Raw genomic sequence first — 18,642 nt, forward strand, 5'->3', positions numbered from 1 at the left:
GACTTTTCCTTGCTGCAAGCTGTGGCTTTTGCTTTCTCTTCTTTCCTTGTGCATCCCTGAGAGGTTCCTGCCTCTGCCTTCTCTGTAACACCTCTCCCATTTGGGAACTGAGATCTTCAGCTAGTCCCCCGCACCAGCCCCCTCTCCTCCAGGATGAACAAACTTTGTTCCTTCAGCCTCATCCCATATCCCATGTACATCTGCTTGCAAACCATCTTAGTGATTTTCTGCTCAACACCTATCTTGCAGCGGAGCCTCTAAACAGGATGTGGTATTTCTCAAATGGGCACATGGGTGCTGAGGAGAGGAAAATAACCTTCCCTTCTCATGGTATCTACGCTCTCCTTAGCACCCAGCCCAGTACGCAGCACCCTCGTGTAGGGGAGCTTAGGGATAAAGTACTGCTCCCATTTCTTTCCCTTTCTCCTTCCTTCACCATTTCCTTGCACAAGATTTATAAAGAAAGCAGAGAAAAACTATAAAATAGTTTTCACACAGGGTTTGCAAACTGCATAATGTACAGGACTGTTCCTCCAGATTCAGCTGTTGAAGATACTGGGCCTCCGTCTTTAGGCAACTGTGTTTAGGACAAGAGGGATGGTGATATACCCAGAAATTCTGGACTCACTTGCTGTTCACGAGGAATCCCCACTGCCTGACTAACTTTGGATAATACTAACCCAATTGCCTAGCTACTCTCTGTGTTCAAGTATAATTTTATCAAACTAAAACATCTGTTTCCCTTCATCATTTGCCATAATGATTTGAAACACTTACCTAACCAGTTATAGTAATGATTAGCTTGCAGCCAAGCCATGATTTCTGCGTCAGTAATTTCACCCATATCACATCACTTACATCCCTGGGCTGGTTATGTATCTGCTATACGCCCATAAAGCAGGTAGGATTGACCCAAGAAATTATTGCAGTGATGTGCATTCGGAATAAATCTTCCCAGGAATCATTGACGTTCTCTTCTGGTTAACAGAGTGGTTTGGGAATCAGTAAATCCTTTGTCCTAAGCCCAGAAGTTCCTACTGTGGGCTGAGCTTGGACACAAAATCTCCTTGTTTCTCTCCCCAGGGAGATGTAAGGATGAGCGATCACTTGCATAACTTTCCAAAGACAAAACGCTCCATAAGGCATTTGCCACACCATTACACCTTACTGCTGATATGAGAAGTGCCACTGAGGCTTGAGCTCAGGCAGAACATGGAGACAGGAATGGCATAGTGGGGCAAAATCCTTTGAGCTTCCCTCCAAACGGAATTTTGATGTGATGCCTGGAATGCCTTGAAAACGCTTTGCTGGTAAACACACAGAGAGAGAAGAGAGACAGATAAATACATGGATACTTATTTCTTGGTTATTTCTTTCAATCCCCTCTCTGATGTGCCTAACACAAGTCTATCAGGTTCTCTCAGAATTGCTCTGTGTTTCTTTTTTAAAATTCAGATTTGCAGTCCCTTGTTTTTCTTCAGTGATGTTCTCTCTGTCACCATTTTATCACTAATTTTCTCCCTCAATTCCTTTGGTGTTTTTCTTCTGCCATATGTCTTTGCGATGCAATGCTGAAAACACAAAATAAAAAAGAACCTCTTAATTTTTTTTTCTCTCTTTACTTCAGAAATGATAATTGTTTTCTTCTTTATTTTTCCTTCTGGGAGTTTTTGTTACCAAATGCATGTTTCTTTAGTTTCTATTTTATTTTTTTTCCCTATTTTCTTGAAATGTGTGAGGTAAAATTTTAAATCACCCTGCAGTTATTCACTGTCACTTCGTAAGAGAGAGGCAGGCACTGACAGTTTTCCTGCTCTGTATCCTAGGTATTTCTCATTGCTTTGAACAGTGAGGCACAAATTTGTCCCCACTGAACTCACCTCCTCTTTCTTCAGATCACTTTTCTGTGTAGATTTTGACTTAGCTGATAGTCTCTTAAGAGATAAAGTCCAAGTGAATGCAGATAATCCAGCAAATTAAAAAATGTAATGAAAGCAGTCTTCCTCACCCATTCTTTTGTGTGATTTCTCTACATTTCTTCTGGCAAAGTTCCTTCTGCTCCATCAGGCTCTTGTAACAACTCTGTCTGAGTTGAAAGAAATTACTGAAGAACAAAGTAGACTTCTTTAAAGTCCTTCCAGTCTCCTTTGCCACGTGAACCCAGATCTGTCTTAACAGACCACAGTATCCGGTGACCTTGTTGGCAGACAGATAAACCAAATTTCCCATGTCAGCCAACTGATTACTTAAATCCATCGTTCTTACTTTTTGTGAAAATTGTTTGTTTCAGTTAAAAAGTCTTATTATTATTTTTATTTCTTATTACTTATTATCCTTATTAAGTTAAAAATCTATCATTACTCATCTTGAGCTAACACCCAAAACGAGTTGAACATGAAGTTTAAAAGAAACAAAGAAATTTGTGAAACTCACCTTTGAAATAGTATTTACACTCTCAAGATAGACAAAAGCCCCTAAATCAAATAGAATTTGTCAGATGTGTATAGAAATCCCCAAGTCATCATAAGTCCTAAATCACTTAGGTACTTCTGGAAAATCCTCCCAGGATTTTAGCAGTACTTCAGCAGTGGTATTTTTCGGTAACAGGCAGCAAAAAAAATAGTTAGAAAGAAGAATCACTGCCTGTGGATAATGAGATTTATCTCGCAGAAAATGTTTTTGGTCCCCTCAGGGTCTTTACTCATAAAAGGTTTTTCCAGGTGCAGATTTGTCCCCCAAACTAAATGCTTTGCCAGAGGTTTACTACATTAGCACAAAACCAGCAGATGGAGGAGAATAAAATTCTAATTGACCACAGTTACAATATTTAACCATGTCAAGTGTAAATCCAAAACTCATTTGGAGCTGATTGTGCCAGTAGCAAGTTACCAACTCTAAAAGCCAGCGTTTGGATGGTACTGAAGTTGCATCACTGATGGTGGCTTTTGTTCTCTACAAACTGCAGCCTTGGAGACTTCTGTATGGAAATAAGTGCTCAGGGCTCCCTCAGAGGTCCACACAGAGTAAAGAATTCAAGTTACTTATGATTTTTTACGCACCCTGAGTACAGACAGGTAATAGAGTATGAAATTGCCGTTTTGTGGAGCTGTTTTTCAGAAGAGAAAATGCCAGCTGTGGAAGTGATCTGCTTTAGAGAAACAGAACTAAGAATAATTTATAGCTCATGGGGTAAAGTGTTTATAGTGATTCACTGTTCCACCTCAGCTTGTGCTTAACATTGTCAGACAGTTTGTTGTGGGTTTGTTGTGCCTCAAGTGAGCAAAGACGCATTTTAGTTGAGACAAATGGGAAAAAATATTGGACAAGAATATTGTTGGCTAAGCAGTGTACAGCACAGGGTGTATCAACATGATGCTTCCCCCTCTCCCTCCTACCCAAAGGATTGTACCAACAGAAACGCATTAGCAAGAGTCAGCACATTTCAGGGGCTTGTTTTCCTATCCGTTGTTGTGGACTTGTTAACTGCATCTGTACTCATTTGTTCATGTAGTGTCAATTGATGCCTAGACCAACGGGTATGTGTATAAAATAGAGCCACAGCTATGCATTACAGTTTCACAGTGAGCTCTGGTCCATCTGCTCTCAGAATTTCTCTGGCACAGCTGCTGGGTTTACATGTATTAATGCTGAACTGGTTTTGAAACTAGCCAGTGTGTTTTGAAGGTAGCATTAACACAGCATTAACTGGGAGGAAAAGTTGGTCTTTTACTGATTCCCAGGTTCAGTGTCTGGTCTCTAACTAATGATCATGTTAAAATGATAATTTAAATGTATCAGGCAGTGCACATCACATGGTGTTTGTGCCAAACTCAAGACACTGAATACTTTAATTGCATAGAGCATGTATTTACACTGTCTTGGAACTCCTTCTCAAATTACTGAAGATTTTACAGAAATGTTGTAGATTGGGGAAGTACTATATGGAAAGAAAAGGGAAGTACCTCCATAGAGGATGTTGATCAATACTGCCAAAATCCTCTGAACGTCTGTAGATACACATCCCTACACCCTTACAGTGACAACTTTATACTTTTTTTTTTTTTACCAGGATGCAACACTTGTCAAAAATCCATAAAAAGTGAATTACTGTCTGAGACAAGATGGTCACTCCCATCTCAGATATAGACTGGTAGCAGCTACAACAGAATAACCAGGCAAGCATCAGATAATACATTTCTTGCACATCTTCTAAACTTCCCATATTCACTTCAAAGTCATGTGGACTTTTAAATATACTCCAACTTCTCTGCATCCCATGTTCTCAGCCATTACTTCTGGTACTGCAAACACTTATGTACTCTCAGATGCACTAGTTCCTCAGCCCCAACTCAGACTATCCACGTTGCCTACATAAGCTAGTAGAATATATGGGAACAGGAGGAATAAGATTTCATGGTGGGACAGTGTGGCAGAAAGACATCAGTCACCTCTGAAGGATAAATCTGTCTATGGAGGTGCCAAAAACTTCAGATTCAGCTGAAGTCACTGAGGGTTAAAGGGTTTATCCAGGCTGTCAAGTAACTCAGTTTCCTGATGTGAACTCTGGTTCAACGCCTTGCTGGATTTGGTCCCTGCTGGGTCCCTGATTACTGCCACTAAATCTGTGCTAGTTCATTCCTGGGCTCCCTCCTGGTGGATTTCATGCTATGTGGTGGGGCACCTGTGGCTACACCCACTGTAGCCACATAGTTTTAGAAGCACAGATTGCTAATGGGGAATCTGTCCAGTTTAAAGGATAAAATGTTGTAGAGTGTGAAGAAGGCTGGGAGGAATTATTTCTCTGACACCCAGATGTTACACTGGCACTGGCCTTCTTCCTCTTTCTGCTATGTCCAGAATAATGAGATCTGCAGATCGTATGGAGCAGAATCTCAATGAGACCCATGATATGATTCTGTTGATATGCTGTTGTTCAAGCAACAAGTAACCTGAATTTTCCCACAGGCCACTGCTAGGCCACTGGCAGTGAATCTGGTTTTTTTTCACTCCTGTTTGTTCATCTGTTAAATGGGAATAATACTATTTGCTTTACTTCATTAAGTACTTTGGGGATTGCAGATGAAAAATATCTGATCACAACTGAAGTGTGAAGACGCAAATGGAAAAAATGACTGGAAAATGTAACCAATTGGCTTCAAACCTCTGAAACTGGTTGAGTCTGATTTCCAGCTCTGATTCAGGTGGTGTTCTCTTTGTGCCACCACCTGTTGTTTCAGTCTATTTAAAATCCTAGTTTTGCAAACATTGCACCATGTGCCTATGCTAATCCTTCTCTCGTAACACTAAAATCTGTTTTGAAATTCAAGTTGCCTTTCCCCAGTTGTGTAGTATTTTTTTTTAACCCTTCCTGAGCAAAGAACAAAAACAATTGCCCTAAATGGAGCAAAAAGAGGAGATTTTAAGGCAGATTTAATCTTCAACCTTTTAACACAATAGTATAAGGAGAAACAACAAGTCAAAACCCTGTGATGGGGAGCTGGGATTTGTTATAGTTTCTCTCCCCAGGGCGCTCAGATTGGCAGCGGGTGGGAGTGGAAAGCTCTGCATCCATCTCCAGGTGCAGCTGGGCTCCTGAATACTGCTACTGCATCTGTAGGTCTTTCATCAGCACCTCTCAAAGCCGTTATTTCTACCAGTTTTTGATTTGTCTCACAACCTGACTGAATGAGGAGGCATTTATTCAACCAGAGAGACTCTTCATTGAGGAAACAGTGGTGGATTAGTAACACGCTGTGTGGGTGTGTGTGCACTCATGTGTGTGTGACTGATCTTATTAAGAAGCAATTTGTGCTCTGACGGTGTTATTGTCGCTGTGCTACAGTCCAGAAAAGAGCTGAAAGGGCTCAGGAATGATGACAGCAATAGCGGCAGAGGTTTTGAAGAGAATTTTCTGTAGAGTAAAGTAAAGAAACCAAATTTTACCTGCTGTTTTCAGAAGTTGGGGTCTGTTTCTTCCCGTCAGCTCTGAAGGGAATCTTACAGCTCCCTGCAAAGCGGGAAGCAAGTGTAAATTACTATCACAGTCACAAGGACAGGGACATGGGGGAAGTCACAATTTTAGAAACAGATGTATTTTTGTTGTCAGTTAATCTCCCCTTTGTTTGCCAGGATGGATCAATACAATCAATACAGGAGACAGCCGTCTGAGAGTAGCGGGAAAGTAGCGTGAAGTAGGAAACCTGTGGAGCTTTACAAATCACTCTCCTTTCACCTCCTGCTGCTGTCTCCACCCTCGGAACATCGTGACTCCTCCTGGAAAGCGGTGATGCTGAAGTCTGCCTGGACTGGCTCAGCTCAGTCCCATGCAGTGCCGTACGCAGCTGGCAGTGCAGGAGGGCTCTGCTTTCCCCGCCGCCACCTCCTCCTCCTCTGCAGGGTGGAAAGCTGCCATCTCCACATGCTGTGTTTTCATGTGTGCCTCGAACTGCCTAGGAGAAAACAGCTTTTTAACCTGTGTGGATGAGCTGGAGTCTTAGAGGGATTAATCTGTCTGGCAATTGAATTTACAAAGACTGAAAGTCCAGGTGATTTTGGGTGAGTGGAGGACAGCACAGAAATGGGACCATGACTACGTGCAGAATGTGCTCTGGGGCTGCAACTTACCCACGCTCTGCTCCACTCAGCATTTTGCAGGGGACCATGGAGAACATGTGCTGAGACCAAGTGCTGGGCAGAAGCATCAGTGGGCTGGTGAAGATGGAGAATGACACAGGGGACAAGCAGAACCAAACTGGACTGCCACTATCAAGCCAGGAGATCGTGACAGCCGAATACCAAGTGGTTACCATCCTCTTGGTCCTCCTCATCTGTGGACTGGGCATCGTGGGCAACATCATGGTGGTTTTGGTGGTCCTCAGAACCAAACACATGAGAACTCCCACTAACTGCTACTTGGTGAGTCTGGCTGTGGCAGACCTCATGGTGCTTGTGGCTGCAGGACTACCCAATATCACAGAAAGCCTGTATAGATCCTGGGTGTATGGCTATGTGGGCTGTCTCTGCATCACTTATCTCCAGTACCTAGGGATAAATGCTTCTTCTTTTTCCATCACTGCCTTCACCATTGAGAGATACATAGCAATCTGCCACCCAATTAAAGCTCAATTCCTATGCACTTTTTCAAGAGCCAAAAAGATCATTATTTTTGTCTGGGCTTTCACCTCCATATACTGTATGCTGTGGTTTTTCTTGCTAGACCTTAATACAGTAGTCTACAAAGACACAACTGTTGTGTCCTGTGGCTACAAGGTGTCCAGGAGCTATTACTCTCCTATCTACATGATGGACTTTGGTATATTTTATGTTGTGCCAATGGTATTGGCGACTGTCCTCTATGGCATGATTGCTAGAATACTGTTCCTGAACCCCATCCCTTCGGACCCAAAAGAAAACTCTAAGACATGGAGGAACGACATGGCTCACCAAAGCAAGCCTGTGAATTCCAAGATGACTAACAGGAGTTTCAATAGCACTATTGCTTCTCGAAGGCAGGTAGGAACAGCAGTTTGAAATGCCATACTGAAACCTAAAACTCACTTCTTTTAGAGATCACTAGTCTAAATCTGTGGAAGGGGGTAAATACATTCTCCCTTTTTGCTAGGTACTGAAGCTGAAATTCTGTGATACGTATACACATATGTATAAATATATATATATTGTTGCCTTTTCATTACTGCAAGGACTGAAAAACAAGTAAGGTTTTTTTTTTCTTATAACAGAAGTTATTAGGCTGTGTCAATAAAGAGTGAAACATTTTTAACCATAGTTTCTTTATATTTCAGCCTGTTAATAATACTGCTAAATATACAAAGTGACTCTTGAGTTGTTTTTGAGATGTGAAGAGAAGGAACTAGCCTGGGAGTTTAGGAGACTCAAGATTTTGTCCTAGTTAAGGCATTATGTCACTCTGCAAATGCAATCAAGTAGCTACCTTTTCTGTCTCTAAATCGCCTGTAAAAAGTCTACTTAAGAAAGTCTGTATATAAAAGTGCTTTGTAAATGCTAAATATCTTTGTTATTCTGTCTCTGATAAAATATTTTCATGTATTGATAGCTCAAAACTGAGGCATAAGTTTGATAAGCTTCTTTTTATGTTGGTAAATATGTATGCTGCAATGTGTAATCATACAAGTAGAATATAGTTAGTAGATTAATTTATGGCTATTTGCAATAAGCAGTGCTGCCTCATACTCATACATACAGCATGCAGTAGGTAACACAGTTGAGTGCAGCTCTGAGAAATGCAGAGTGCACCACTGCAGCCGGCTCTCAGGAGCAGGCTCCAGTTGGGTCAGGCAGCTTGGTGCAAGTGTGGGGAAGTGATGCTCTGTGCTAGGTGACTTGGCTTGGAGCCCTCAGCAGCCACTGCAAAGCACCCCAGAGGGTCACTTTGCCAAAAAGGATGCTTCTACCTCCCTGCACAGTACAGCGCCCTCAGGAAGGAAAACTGGCGTGTGCACCTTTTCAAACAAGATAATTGCTCCCCTTGGGTGATGAGTTGAACTTTATATTCATCTTATTTTATGTAAATTGCTACTGTTTAATGAGAGGGACCATTTTTACTTATTACAGGGATGGCACTGACCTCAAAAGTTAACAGAGCTGCCTGCTAGAGCACTGAGTGCTCACAGAGCACTAGAACCGTGCTTTGAAATGCCCAACTGAAACATGTGGGCTAGGTTGTATTTAATTATGTGTCTCCAATTATAGTTAATAGTCAGATTAGAAGTGTTTAATTTTGTTTTTCTTAGTTCATTAATTAGTAGAAGAAAAAGATAATCTCCTTTTCAACTTCTCAATATCACTTTAGTGTACGTGCTTGATTACGTGTGCTTAGCATCACTTGAAAAACAGACAAATCTTTTACGTTGAGCATTGCTGAATGTGGATTCTGTTATATTACGAAACCAAAAAGTGAGGACTATAATGTGATGGCTTTTATCTTTTGGTAAGTCCGCAAGACTTTTTCTAAAAGCCTAAGTAACCTGATTGTTTAATGTAGCATGACTACGAGTAGAGTTAGCATTTGCGTATAGTACAACACAGGAAACAAAGCAAGGATAGTATGGAGTTACTAGAAACATTTTTAATACAATATAAGCATGCAAAATACAGCCAGTGGTGTAAAATAGCAAAATACAAGTCCGTATTAAAAAAAAAAAATCTAAAATCTCAACTGTTAGTAAGAAGCACAAGTGCAAATTTCCTGCTGCTCTGGCAAAGATGTGTAGCTAACGGTATAGTTTGGCCTCATAGTAAGTTCTACTGTCATGTAAAACTTCTGTATAGTTTCTGAGAACTGTGCTTGCACTACAGTGATGGAGTTGCATATGATGTTCAGCATGTGATCTGGAGAAAAAGTGACTGAAAGTGTGATGTACACTTCCTACTTCTGTGGCAGTTCTCATACTTACCAAAGAACATTTCTACGAAATTAAATTTGTGCATACTCCTGTGGTAAGTTGGCTCCAGTTGGCAGCCAAATAGCCTCTTGCTATAGGCACAAGTTACACTCAGTCCTAAGGCAACCAGCAGCGTGGAGCCAGGGACAGTTGCAGTCAGGTTGCAGAGGTGCACTCCTTCCTGCTCACTCCTTTCCTCTGTTTCACTGTGGGTCCTCCACGGGCTGCAGTCCCTTCAGGTGGTGCTTGCTTTGCCAAGGAGTGCCTCTTCCTCTGGCTTTGGTGTTCCCTTGGCCATTTCTCGCTCTTTTGCTTTCTTCTCCTCTCTCTCTCTCTTTTGACCATTTACCCATTTTTAAATACATTTTCACAGAGGATGGGAAGCTCAGCAGTGAGATAAACAGAGGGGAGGGAGGCAGCTACTGCTGAAGGAGAATAGATGGACCACGTTCAATTTCATTAGAACAGGTATTTTCAGTCTCTGATGGATGTAAACAGACATAACACCAGCACCAAAGAGTAAAAAAGTGGTCAGATGGTCAGAGGACGTTCATTTGTTTTTCAAAACAGAATGATGATTTAGAGCATTCTATGATTTAGAAAGAAGGCCTGGAATATAATTTAGAATGGTGAATCAAGTCTATTTTAACATTTTTTTTCAAGTGAAATGCCTATGGATGAGCTCAGAATGAAGCTATAGTATATCTCTAATGAACAAAAATCAGCTTTTCCAGGTAAAAAGTGGTCCTCTCCTTATTCATTCAATTTCTGGCCTTTACCCTCCCACTCACATGATTTAAAATTCACTGAACTGTGTTGGTTCTAGGAAATATTTATTTCTTTATAATGTTTGGACAGCTAACGGGAACAAAATCTGTTTGCTAAAGGATCAATACCCCCTTATGAACAACCACCAACGGACAAAGCCTTCAAAGTACTCTTCAGGCCCCCCTGAAGTTTTCATTTGAAGCACTGTAAGATTAAACTGAACAAAGAAGACAACCAAGAAAAGAGAAACAAACAAACAAACAGAAAAACCAACCCAGGTATAAAAGCCAGTTGTTTTTTTAAAAAATGTTGGAAGAGAGGGAATGGCACAAAATAAGCTTCCTTTTCTCGTAAAGTATCTCACTTTTCCAACACATACATACCCATAGCATGTGTCACTTCTTACATCCACTTATGAAGAGCTAAATCAATCCTACTCTTGCAATATTTATTCTGTTTTACAGAACTGTACTGGATAGCAGAGTGTGGTAGATGTATTTTAAAGGTTTTCAAAAATAAAAATATTTTTCTTTGATGGTCAGGCACTCCTTCGTCCATGGGAGTACATTTCCAATTCGCTTTGTACTTTCCATCAGGCTCCGGGTGTTCCAGAAGGAACAGAAATCAGTTCATTCTGTCTCTTCTTTGTCAGAAGCTAAATCCAGCTGATCCACTCATTATGGAAAGCAGTAAGAGTAATTCATTGCCTTTGCAGAGCCTTTCATCAGCCAGGACAAGTCAGTAGGCAACACCCAACTTTCTCCTGAGGGAAGATCTCTGCCAGAAGAGGGTGAGATACTGGTACACTCCATTTTCAGAGGAGTCAGTTTGTGCTCAAGGCAACGTGGCATTAGGTTCTGAGGAATCCACTAGAGTTACACTTGTTTTTAGTATTGAAACATGCAAGTAAACCTTCAAGCATGTGTTTAGTTTGTGACTTAAAGGAAAATCTTAAACACCTCTTAGGTCTGATGGAGCTGGTGATGACTGTGCTGAATGGGTTTTCAGCCATGCTTTGCAAAGAAAATAACCTTCCTAGACAGAGGCTCTTATGTAGCTGAACAATACTGTGGGAAAGCATTTGACTGCCAACAGGAGATCTCAGTGATAAAGAGTGACGTAATGTTTTTTGCAACAGAAGATTAAGAGAAAATGAAAAGGTCACTAAGAGTAAGGTGAGACCTCTTTGACCAGAGATAAACTATAAAGTATTTCTGCTGTGTGATTTGCACAATTCAAACCTGAGAAAACAGAGTGAAATAGTCCTGGCATGCACATTTCCTCAAGTGAAGTAAAGGTGAAAAAGCAAAATTTACCAGCACTCTTTGGTTGAACACAGATCACAGTAGCTGAAACTTCAAAGCTTAACAGAAGAAAGATCAATACCACTAGAAGATGACAAAGAGCATCTCTTAAGGCCAGACAGTTCAAAGTCCTATTTACTTGATTCAGAGGCAAAGAAGGAACTTAAATGCAAATTCAATGTTAAGATATATTTAGCGATTATATGATCATTTGGGCAGATGATCATAAGTCTTGAGGAAGTGAATTGAAGTTGATTTCTACTTACTCACCAGAAAATACAGGCTACGTATTTGGAGCTGTCCAGTTAAACACTTGATTTGAATATGGAAGGAATCCTGGACCTCATGAAGCACTGGTAAACTGTAATTGTTGTCATGGAATTAGGGTAAAAATGGCGTGTGATGGCAAGAAAGATTGAACATGTTCCAAAGGATTACTAGCCAACAAGGGACTTTGTCCCAGATCCCTTAGGAACTTAGATTAAAGAAATTTCCCTCCAATACTTTGCTATAATTTCACAGAATCACTGAGACTGACAGGTGCCTCTGGAGATCATCCGGTCCAACCCCAGTGGTAGTGCCACTGTCAGTGGTGCTGTGGTAGGCTAAAGACATCTGGCTTGTTAGCCTACCAGGTGGCTGCTCTTCTGCCACTTCCTTTTATTTTCTTCATTGCAGTTGCAAAGGCAGATGCAACAGTTAGATCTCTTATTTTTCAGGCATGCACGATTGCATTAGCCTACAAATTTGTGTCTTTGCTATTCCAAAATGGCCTGTTATTGATACTTGCAAACCATCCATATTGTTTAGTTTTTCAGAAAACACATTCACTGACTGTGTCGTAATCAAAATAAATTTGCATTTGAGCAAACATTTACTGCAGTTGCACGCATTTATTGCACATAAATAGTAATGTGTGTGCACAAAATCAATCTGGGAAAAATACAAGTGCCAGTACCAAAAGTTTGACCGGACTGTTACCAAAAATCACCAACAAACCAAATTCAATATAATCAACTCATTGCCTCTGTCAAGCAGCAGTTCATTTTCAACTTACATTCACATACATTACTGCCTCAACTCTACCTGAAATTTAGCCTGAAATTCAAGCTAATAATTCTTTGGCTTTACTCATAGTCTTCCTTTCTGCATCTTTACACCATAAAGTACTGTATCAAAATAAATCTCAACCCTTATTTTTTTGTGTGTATTTTTTTCATATACAGCACCACTACAATTCCATTTACTTCTAAACTGCCTTTGCTTGCAGAAATAAAAGAACTAATGGTTCCTATTTGAACTTTGGAAGGTTTGCCACTTATTTTATAGTTTACAGGACAATGAATTCAGAGCAGATGTGTATCTATGATTGTACAATTGAAGGTTGATCAGTTTCTCCTCTTGTCCATTTTAGGCATTCTATTCCAAAACCTTTTATTAAAAATAGAAGAGCGAAATAAAGGTTTCATTTCATTAATAGAAAATGTGTTATTCAAAGTATTCAGAGCAGATTTCACAATAAAACAAAGGTTCACTAACAAGTAACGTCAACCAACATTAAATGTTTCTTTACAGGGTACAGTACGAGGGACAAAAGATATTTCTACTTTTTTTTTTTCTATAGGTGCTTAATTTTACTAACAGTGCTTCTTTTTTTTTTCTAGTAGCACAGGTACTAGGATCTATCAGCATTTTTAATATGTTAATGCTTTTTCTTCTGAAGATTTAAATCATTTTGTTCTACTCAGAAGCAGGAAAATGCTAACATCTAATTAGAAATTAGGAAAAAATTTTTTACGATGCGAGTTATAGAACACTGGAACAGGTTGCCCAGAAAGGTGGTGGAGGCCCCATCCCTGGAAACGTTCAAGGCCAGGCTGGATAAGGCTCTGCGCAACCTGATGTAGTCAGGGATGTCCCTGCTCCTTGCAGAGGGGTTGGACTAGATGACCTTTGAAGGTCCCTTCCAACCCTAACCATTCTATGATTCTATGATTCTATGTTAAACACTATCAATGTAAGAAAGATTAGTAGTCAAAGGAAAAGGAAACAACTACCAAACTGTGAGCACGATGCTAATGAAAATGTCTCATAAAAGTAATCCTTTAGAATGTCAAGGTTTTGGAGCAGGAAGGAAAAGCAGAATACTAGTCCAGAATTAAAATATTGGGAATCTACTTAGTAAAAAACATTTTAAATATTTTTCAGAACATTCTCAGAGACCAAAAGATAAGGCTTGAAGAGTGGTTGCATGCATCCAGGAACACATTCTGTCTCAAGAACCTTGCTATCATTCAAAGTACACTTGAAATTTGGACTAAAATGGATCTGCTGAAAGCCTTTTAATCATGTTTTCAATCTCCTTAACTAAAAACAATTTGTTTGCTGAATACAGGATGCACAGTGCAGATCCGCAAGAGAAGAGCAATCAGTGTGTGCTTGCCTTCACCTCAGTAATGAATGAGGATGCTAGTGCCTCTGCTTTCAGGGAGCTTTGGTGTACGGTTACGGGTAATAAAAAGTAGGTTCTTAAAAAAGTTTGTACTCTCAGCACTCCACTGACATCAAATAATTAGCTCCCTTGCCCTCAGTGATGTTTAGTTATGTTTCATATAAAGTGATTTGAAAAAGGATATGGTGTTTTTCTTAAGTGAAGTGGACCAAACTTCCCTGTAAGATGTTTCTGTGCAGGCCCATCCATCCAAATGAAGTTTTTTGGTGTGGGTAAGACAGCAGCTTTGTCCTAAACCATGTGTTTAGAAGCTGAGTTCACCTATAAAGGCAAATTCAGGTGTAAAAAAAAGTCGAGGGCATGCTTGTAACATCTTTGGGTCAGAAGTCCTGAGGGATGCCTCAGCCTGCAGTGGGGTGACAAGCCCTGGCCACGCTGGGGACAAAGTGAGTGGTGCCTGAGCACCTTCTAGGAGCTGCTGTCATTTTACATAGGTCATGCTCTGAGGTAGCTGAGCATGAAAATCCACTGTCTTCAGAGCCAGCTTAGGGAGGATTTACCAACAAGCAAATAACTATCTGAACACAGGGCCTTACACTGGGTCTAAAAGACACAACCATTACTGCTCAGATGGGTCGCACAACTGAATTTCTGCCTGGCAATAGAAAGCTTGTGCCAGATTTGTGACATTTAGCAGCTTTGGAAGGACATGCACTGCAGCCAGTTTAAAATTATGCTGAATTCTCCTCATTGTCCTGCACCGTCAGTGCAAGAGGTGCCACCAAAGAGGTGCCATCCATAGCCACATGCTTCTGCCTCTTCTCTTGCACTGACGGTAGACGCTGTGGCAGTGTCTGAGTACACGAGTTAGATCACTGACCTGAGCAAATGGAAAACCAGCTCTGCAGAGAAATGCTCAGTTTTCAGCTGGACCAGCAATATGACCTGACCAACACCCTCCTCTTTGGGATCAGCACAAGGAGGGAGATGAGAACAGGATTGCTTTTTTAGCTCCAGTTTATGTCAAGAGCAGGGAATTGTAGAGTTTGAGCGCTGCAAGAGAATGTCTTACTTGGCATAAAGCCTGACAGCATGAAGCTAACCTCTTGGTATTTATAAAGACATTCAAACCTGCAGCTCAGGGCATTTTGTGCTGTGACCATGGTATTTTTACGTGGTGCTAAGAGCCAAAAAAAAAAAAAAAAAAAAAGAAATCAATTTACTTCTAGTTCAACCCAGGATTCAAACTGAGAGCTACACCTTTGTAAGTGATTTTCTGAGCAATTACTTGTTAAAGACATGCTCAGAAGAAATGTAAATTGCCAATGATCAGTGGGTATAAGAGTCTCCTGCTGAGCTTCTGGTAGTGAAGTACTTTGATGCCCGTGTAGACTGTTATCCTCTTGCCCTCTGAACGCCTAAGCTGATGCAACACATTTGTTAGTTGGGCTCGGTTGCATTGATAATCCAAGCCCCACAAATGGTTACTTTCCTCCTTTAAATGTGGATTATTTTCCATGATAAGTGATTATTCTCAGTTGAATGGCTTTTCTTGCTTTGGAGGCACAGCCTGGCGCAGAGCTGGAGGGAGGTGAGGCAGCAGGTGAGGAGTCCTGAGCCTTTCTCAGCCAGAGCGGGTCCGTACTGGCTCACTTGCTCTTTGCAGCCATGTTCACAGGACTGGTCCTTTTAGAAGTGGTTCAAAGGTAAGGAAAAAATCCTTTTAGCTGCCTGGGACATTAACATCTGTATTTTGCTCTATTGCGATTGTTTGTGCACAGCAAGCAAGAAAAGCAGTCTAGAAGTCATAAGAAAATGTATAAGTCAAGTGACAAAAAAGAAGATAATATTTCTTAGTCTCATTTTTTACTTCCACTGAACACAGCTGTAGGGAAATCGCAAGTGAGGGTAAAGGGAGGAGAATTATAGGATAAAAATGTAGACTTTGAGTATGTACATTTAAATAGATAGATAAAGATACATCCATTTGTAGAATAACTTTATTCTTCAGCCCATTCTTTATTATAAAAATATTATTATCTATTACAAAACCAACAAATTAGATTATATGTGTATGTGTCTTTCCAGATAGCTAGAAGAAAATACATCCCTTAGGCAACATTGCAGGCTTTCTACATAGTGAGCTATCTGATCAGAAGACAAGAGAATTATGTACTCTCTTAGAAATTCAAACTAAAAAACACTCTTAAAATTATCATGCATTTATGAGTTATTTTAGTGGAATTATCTATCTGACCCCCTGGAAACAGTTGAAAGTCTTATTGATCTCCCTCTATCCTTTCTGTAAGCAAGGAAATTATAACCCATACATCCAGAACGTATCCTGTGGTTACAGGAGTTGCCGTTTCATTGAAGTATAACTCCAGGTACCAAGAAAGAAGGAATAAAGCAAAGGTAAAAAGAAGTTCTTTAAACTAATCTGTGAACAGACAACAAAAGTTTTATCTCAAGAAGAAAGGTAAATAGTAAAAAAAAAAACACAATCAAAGGAAGTAATTGTAGCTCACCAAACTCAGAGCCAATGCTTTCGAGTCCACACACAGTTAACCAAGTCATCTGCTGACCTACATGAGGCTCTGCCACCATACTATCCCCCTGTCCCATGTCACTGTACTTTCTACCTTGTTTATTAACATCTTCCAAAGAAGATTAACATCTTCCAAATAAGATTAACATCTTCTTTAATGTAGAGACTATGGAGTACAATATGTACCAGAATTCTTATTTACAAGAGAAAGACTCTTTTTACAGTGCGGGTCTTTAATTTTTTTTTAATTATTTCATATTCACTTCATTTCAGCTATCCTGGGTATCCCCAAAGGTTTGGTTTTGTTTTTATTTTGTTCAAGATGAATTTGCACAATAGATGAAGTTTCTTATAATAATCAAGTTTTATTGACAATCCTTTTTTCCCTGGCTCTGTAAACTTTAATTGACATTTCAGGGTAAACATCAAAAAATGAAGATCGAGTTAAATATTGATGATTTGAGGAATAGGAATAAATCTAATTCTTCTTTTTTTTTTTTTCCATTTGAATCAACACCTCCTTCCAGCTTGAGAGGCTGCAAATTCTCAGGTCTATAACAATTAGCTTACTGTGATGTCATCTAGAAAGAGTAACTTAACCAAAACTAGGGGGAATTTTGAGCTAGATTTTTTTTCATTGTTCTTATTGTAGAAAACCTTTCTGAATCAAATATTGATCAGAAATTACCAGCTGAAGAGTCTATCTGTAATTTTGCTTTGGCCCTAGAGATGTAGCAATGAACATATTCCTTCCAAGTTGAGTACTAACCTTCTGCCTGTCTTCTTTCTACTTCTGTGTTCCCCCAGGTTACCAAGATGTTGGCCGTGGTGGTAGTCCTATTTGCATTTCTATGGATGCCCTACCGCACACTGGTGGTGGTCAATTCCTTTATCTCCAGCCCCTTCCAAGAAAACTGGTTCCTGCTATTTTGCAGAATCTGTATTTATTTAAATAGTGCCATCAACCCTGTAATTTACAATCTCATGTCCCAGAAATTCAGAGCAGCCTTCAGGAAACTCTGCAACTGCCAGCAGAAACGGGACAAGAAACCGGCCAGCTACAGTGTGGCCCTAAATTATAACGTCATCAAAGAGTCTGATCACTTCAGCACTGAACTGGAAGATATTACTGTCACCAATACCTATCTGTCCTCTGCAAAATTGTCCCTTGGTGATACATGTTTGTCATCTGAGGTAACAATACATTTTAATGTCTGGTGTATAGTCCTCATGAACCAGAGCATGTTCAAGTGCATGGGGCTGTGATGGGATAGCTTTCATCTGGGGCAGTGCAGCGAAGGACCAGGGAAGGCTGGCGGTGACAAATGATGCATCACCAAAAAGGGCAAGGTCACTACATGGTGGAGAGGGAGAACTGCCTGGCTCTGGAAAGTGATGCTCTCAAAGTGCCTTGTGCCAAGCACAATGTGACCAAGAGGATCTGGGGTATGTGGAAGGAGGTTAAGCCTTACTCCCTGAGGAGCGGTGCTTGGGTACAGTGCCTCACCTGCGTATCTGGCTGGAGGGTAGGCGGTGGTGTCTGAGCTCAGTGATTCCTCCTGGACCATGCTCTGGCTGCTTGTGGGAGGGCAATGGGGCATTTTCTTGTGCCTCACTCCTTGGCTCCAGTTTGGGGTTAGCTAGCCCACTGCCACCACACAGCTGGAGAGAAAAGAAGACGCACATCTCCCCCACACCAGCACGCTAGTCCTGAAAGTGCTGAAAGCCACATCCATTTCCATGCTACCTGCATCATCCCCATATGCAGAACAACTTTCTAACCCAGTCATCTTCTATGTGATGAGGGATATTACTGTTTTCGCAAAGCTTTTTTACACAATGCTATGTAATTCCTGTATAAGCCTCTGTTTCTTAGATATTACAATATAGATGATCCACAGAGAGACTTAGCTCTTCATTTCCATTTGCAGACTACATGAAAATTAAAAATATTTCTTTCTCAGTTTGCTTCTACTCTCCTAACTTTCAGGCCTGAAGCCCACCTTGCTCTGAGTGTGCAGTCATATAAAACCTTTGGATGCTCCATTGCCACCAACCTATGAAATGTAAAGGCCTTTCTGCTGACAGAATTGCAGGAGTTACCATATATCTCTACACACCAGTCTGCGTCCTACAAGAAGCAGCAGC

General features: G+C 40.6%; 1 protein-coding gene across 1 annotated transcript; it reads left to right on the plus strand.

Moving 5' to 3' along the window:
• The first annotated feature begins 6,717 nt into the window (after positions 1-6,717).
• On the plus strand, positions 6,718-17,760 carry TRHR (thyrotropin releasing hormone receptor). The gene is made up of 2 exons (XM_010123821.2): positions 6,718-7,512; positions 17,302-17,760. Exons 1-2 carry the CDS (start codon positions 6,718-6,720, stop codon positions 17,758-17,760), a joined length of 1,254 nt encoding a protein of 417 aa, XP_010122123.2.
• Positions 17,761-18,642: the final 882 nt, after the last annotated feature.

Source organism: Chlamydotis macqueenii, chromosome 2 (genome assembly GCF_036417535.1).
Source record: "Chlamydotis macqueenii isolate bChlMac1 chromosome 2, bChlMac1.mat, whole genome shotgun sequence".
Lineage (NCBI taxonomy): Eukaryota > Metazoa > Chordata > Aves > Otidiformes > Otididae > Chlamydotis > Chlamydotis macqueenii.

Coding starts and splice junctions, on each gene's coding strand:
- TRHR (XM_010123821.2), top strand. CDS start 6,718: ATGGAGAATGACACAGGGGACAAGCAGAACCAAACTGGACTGCCACTA. Junction 7,513..17,301: donor CTATTGCTTCTCGAAGGCAG/GTAGGAACAGCA, acceptor GTGTTCCCCCAG/GTTACCAAGATGTTGGCCGT.